Raw genomic sequence first — 5,667 nt, forward strand, 5'->3', positions numbered from 1 at the left:
TAGAATTATTATGAAAAGAGTTTTGATCTTATGAACCCTCTGTAAAACTGTCAGGGATCCCTAGGAACTTTACTTTGAAAAACACCAAATTAAACATGACTGACTTCATCTGGTTACTATCTGTCATGTTGCCCAAGGGACTTGACATGAATTCAAGTGGAACACTGTTAAAGATTCTTTGGGTCATGTGAATTCTAGGGGAATGAGACTACTGTTTTGTGTCACAATATGAAATGTCTGAAATGTATTTGTTTTGTTTTGTTTTGAATCTCAAAATTGCTCCTTTCTAAAGCTAACAGTCTTCTAGAATATTGCTAACTCCTGGTAAACATGAAATAACATTCCTCCCACATTCCTTCTTTTCATTTGATGCCCAGTCACCATCTCATATCAATGAAGGGAAGTGTGTGCTTGTCCTTCCTCTCTGCTTCTTATGAGATTTTTATCCAGTTGCCTTGCATCCCAGAAGTACTACTAATACTAAGTCATCTGATGATAATAAAAATAAAAAATAACAATAATAGCTAGAATTTATATAGCTCTTTAAAGTTTGCTAACTATTTGGCATATGTTATCTCATTTGATCCTTATAACTGTGGACAGTAAGTGCTATTATTATCGCTATTTTGTAGTGAAGGAAACTGAGGTACAAAAAATTGAATGACTTATCCAAGGCAACAAAATTAACAAGTAGTAGGATCTGAACTCCAGTGCTCCTGACTCCAAGTGCAGCTCTTTATCCATTGTATCACTTAGCTACTCTCCTTTTAACTATCTTACCAAATTAGTTCCATATTTATTTAATATCATATACTTTGATACTTCAATGAATATGTGATCTCATCCATGTAGGAATACTTCCAATATTGCAGATCAAAACCCGGCCACCCTTTTTATTCCATAAATCTCCCAAAGGGTAAGCAAAGCGACATGGATTTAACCAATGATTTCAGTGATTAAAGGGAACTTTCAGATGAAGAAATTCTCTCTACCAATACGGGTTGGTGCCTTTTTTAAAACTCAGAGGCTTAGAAAGATGCTGGTTACACTGACAGATTAAGTGATTTGTCTAAATAACACAGTATGTCAAGGCAAATCTGGAGACCATTCTTCCTGGCTCTAAAGTCATCTATCAACTTTGCCACACTTTCTCCCGAATGAGACTCACGTAACCTCATGTAAATCCTCCATAAAAGGGGTAGAGTGAAGAGAAATCTTTTGGATCTCTTGACATGAAATGGATACCAATGAAGTAAATAGGCTACTCTATGACAAGGCAATATCTTATATTTCTTACATCTCTCTCAGAATATTCCTTCATGTGTAATATACTATAACTTGGTTAAACCTACTGTGCATGCCCTCTATTGCCATTGGGTAACCTGCCATTCTCATCCTTTGGAGAATGGTGTTCCATGACTCACAGCATCACCAGAAAAATAAAAAAGATGTTGTTTCAGGGAGATGTAAAGGTCATTAATAGCACAAGATCTTAAAGATAACTCAGTCTTTTCTATGCTTTCAACTAAATTCTGGGCTCAATTCATAGTCTACCTACTATATTTATTCCAGATATTTGCACTAGTGTGGCAGTTCTTCAAAGTGCTATCACGATCTGACCAATGATCTCACATTTTCTGAGTCAATAGTTAGTCTTTTGAATAATTATCAGTCTTGCTTGGGAGGCTCTGCAGTATTCCAGGAAAGCTCAATGCAATTGAACTAATACCATTTAGAAATATAAGCATCTGGAATGCCTCCCTGTCTATTGGGAAACTCTTTTTACCTAGGATACCCCAATGGGCATCTTCTATGAAAATAACAAATATCTTTGGTATCCACACGTTCATGTCTCACTTCATATTAATAATCAGAAGGTAATGAAATAAATAAATTGTTGTAGTAACTTCTTTTACAGTGTACTGTATGATTTTATTATATATGTGCAAGAGACCTTGCTTGAGAAGAACTTTCAAGGTAGAACCTTTGTTCTACCCAGAGATATTTTTAAGTACATATTTTATTGACAATAAAAGATAAACATAATTATTAGATCTTATGTTCTCTATATCTGTCAGGTAATTATAGAATTTTAAAGATATTGTTTGCTAAAGTATAACAATTATGAAAGCCTGCTTATTCCCTTTTCATACCCTCAGTGTAACTCTTTTCATAAGGAATTTGTAAAGATGGAAAAGTTGACAGGTACATCAGTTACTTTTTTCTCTATTGGTCTTTTTGGAGAGGAAGGAAGGAAGGAAGGAAGGAAGGAAGGAAGGAAGGAAGGAAAATCTATATTACCCATCTCCAGAGTTGTATATCATCCCTCTTTAAGGTATCTTGAGAACTAATCCCTGTGCATCCTTAGCATTTTATTTTCATTTTTTCCTATCTCATAGACTTCCACTGTATTGTCATCTGTTCTTCCCATCTTTTAGTGGCACTTCTGTTTCTTCATGCAGTACATCAGGGACGTTAAGTCTAAATACATTGTGTCCAATATCCTTGATGGAGAAAAATATTTCTTTTAGAAATCTTTTCTTTCCTTTTTTTTTAATCTTACCTTCCACCTTAAAATCAGTACTATGTATTGACTATGTATTGATTTAATACCAGAAGAATGGTAAGAGCCAGGCAATGGGGTTAAGTGACTTGCCCAGGGTCACACAGCTAGGACATATCTGAGGCTAGATTTGAACCTAGGACCTCCCACCTCTAGGCCTGCCTCCCAATCCACTGAGCTACCCACTGAGCAGTCCCTAGAAATCTTTTCTGATTTTTATTTGCACATTGTCCTCTTTTTAGTTTTATAGTTAAATGCCCCTGGGGGTATTATGGCTTCAGTTTCTTGTCAAGCTCTCTGTAAACATTTTCTTCATTCTATTGCTTCTCACTCATCTATGAAGTAATACTGCTCATCTTCCACTATAAGATTTAAAAAATAACATGAATTATAAACCAACATTGTCCTTCATTGCCAGTCTCTCCCTTTAACAAGAAGTTTATATTTATTGGTTGAAGCTTTGGGGGGGTGGTGTTATTTGGTCTCTTTATACCAATCAACTTACATTTCCTCAGGGAATATTTGTAGACAATTTTATCATTTCTTATTTTCCAAGATCAAAAATTGTCATTGGAAAAATTGTCATTGAATATTATATCTCCTCATCATCTATACTTTTGATATTTATATCTGATGCAGCAAGGCAACCTGAGGAACAGAGAGGAGGTGGCATGTGCCAGGTAAAAAAAAAACCTCTGCCTCCATTTTGACCATCATCTCCTTCAAGATGGTCATGGAAGCATGCCAGGACTCAGCACCCTAAACCCAAAGCTTCCATCCCAGTGCTCCTCAGTCATTATCCTGAAAAACAACTCCTATGGATATTCTGCCTGGCAACTATTGCTGAACTTGCTATAGTCACAGCAACTGGAAAGCCAGAAAAGAAAGTTCTTGCCACCAAAATCTTTGACACTCTCAAATGTCTCAATATCAATTTAACAAATTGATGGGATTTTATCAGTCAAAATAACTGAAGAAAAAGCATTAACATAATAACTACTGCACCCTAAGGACCATGAAATCCCATGGCTTTCAAATTATTCTTCATTATCCTCTCCATGGCCATATTTTCATTGAGTTAAAAATTATATATATGCATATATATACATACATATTTAATGTAGAAAATCTTATCTAATTATAACATTTTCATACCTATTTGTTATTTGCAAAAGATGCTGGTACACAAGGTGTAAGGATAAATAAAATGAGTTCATAGGCCTTAGGTTAAGAACCCCTGAATCTAAATGATTACAATTTTCTCCATATAAAAGGAATTAGCTCAGCATATAAGTCAAAAGTACCTTTAATCCAGAAGCAATTTTCCTTTTGTGGGTTGTCCTTATTCTTTTACAAGTGTGTTGGTACAGGCATGTGGATGGTTAAACTTCACTACAATACCTTCACCTTTTTTCAGAGAGCAGATCCCATCTCTGTTTGATAGAAAATTTATTCTATCCAAAAGCATGTGACCAAACAGATGGGCAAAGAGTCAATTGGATTTTGAGCTGAGAAAAATGGTTGATCCTGACTTTATTAATTAGTGAAATCCTAAGCAACACCTAATTGACATCTATATGGAATATATATTCAGATAAAATAGTTGTGGTTTAGAAGCTTATATAAGGAGAAAAAGTAGGAAAAAATTAACTTTGACTTTGTTCTCAGGCAAAAAAGTCTTTCCCAAGGAAAATATATTAGATAAAGCTTAGAGGAAGATTGATTAGACAAAATGAGGAGACGTTTACGTATAGAATAGACAAGACTTGGGTTCAGATATATGCGGAACGGTATGAAGGAATAGATTTAGGCAGCTGAGTTAGGAAATGGTCCTCTGAATAAGGAGATGAAGGCTTCTGTTTTTCTCTCTGCTATTTAGCTTCCATCATTCATTGAGATATCTTATTTGATTGAGAAAACTTCAATCTTTTTGGCCATATTCTTAAGGGCTTCTTTTACTTGCTTGTTCCTCAGGGTATAAATGAAAGGATTCAACATGGGAGCTACTGAAGTAGTGAGCACAGCCACCCCTTTGTTTAAAGCCACTCTTTCCTTTGCCGAAGGTTTGACATACATGAAGATACAGCTACCATAAGAGATGGAGACCACCACCATATGGGAAGAGCAAGTGGAAAAGGCTTTTTTTCTCTGTTGTGGGGAGGGGATTCTCAGAATCGTCCTGATAATATTCATGTAGGAGAGAATCACTAAAACAAGTGTGACCAGCAGTGTTAAAGTAGCTAAAACTAATGTCAATAGTTCTAATAACTTTGTATCTGTACAAGAAAGCTGCAGAAGAGGTGATACATCACAGAAGAAATGATCTATCATATTAGCAGCACAGAAATCCAGCTGCAGACCCATGATGACTGGTGGAAAAATAATAAGGAATCCAGCTAGCCAGGAAGAAAGGACAAGCAAAGTGCAGACTCTGGTACTCATGATAGTTGTGTAGTGGAGTGGTTTGCAGATGGCGACATAGCGGTCATAAGACATGGCGGCCAGAAGGAAAAATTCAGTTGCTCCAAGGAAAATAGTAAAAAACAGTTGGGCCGCACAGCTATTGTATGAAATTGTCTTGTCACCAGTTGTCATGCTGACTAGAAATCTAGGGATACAGACAGATGTAAAAGAGATTTCTAAAAACGAAAAATTCCGGAGAAAATAATACATGGGTGTTTTCAGATGTGAATCCAGAAGTGTGAGGCTGATGATGATCAAATTCCCAGTGACACTCAACACATAGGTAAAAAACAGAAGGAAGAAAACCACAACTTGCAAATCTGGGTCATCAGTCAGTCCTAGAAGGATGAAAGTTGTCACTGTTGTATGATTTTTCATCGCAGGTTTCTGTGCAAGTGAAATTTTTAAAATGAAGACAAGAGTGTCTAAAGAAATAAATTTGCAATTTTTTGTTCCCTCTTCACACTCCATCAGTAGCACTAGTTCCGGGAAACGAATCTACATAACTCTCTCTTGTAAATAAATCTACATAATTTTAATAGCAAAATGTCTGCTAAATAAAGGGACAGCATACAACTAAATAAGGTCAATGTAATGGACAGATATGGCCCTTGAAACTGATTTAATTTTTTTTTCTTTTC

General features: G+C 35.8%; 1 protein-coding gene across 1 annotated transcript; it reads right to left on the reverse strand.

Annotated features, from left to right (window-relative positions):
- Positions 1 to 4,465: 4,465 nt before the first annotated feature.
- LOC123248771 (olfactory receptor 6C74) lies at positions 4,466 to 5,407 on the reverse strand. The gene has a single exon (XM_044677634.1). It carries the CDS (start codon positions 5,402 to 5,404, stop codon positions 4,466 to 4,468), a length of 939 nt encoding a protein of 312 aa, XP_044533569.1. The 5' UTR covers positions 5,405 to 5,407.
- Positions 5,408 to 5,667: the final 260 nt, after the last annotated feature.

Source organism: Gracilinanus agilis, chromosome 5, assembly GCF_016433145.1.
Source record: "Gracilinanus agilis isolate LMUSP501 chromosome 5, AgileGrace, whole genome shotgun sequence".
In the NCBI taxonomy this organism is placed as follows: Eukaryota; Metazoa; Chordata; class Mammalia; order Didelphimorphia; family Didelphidae; genus Gracilinanus; species Gracilinanus agilis.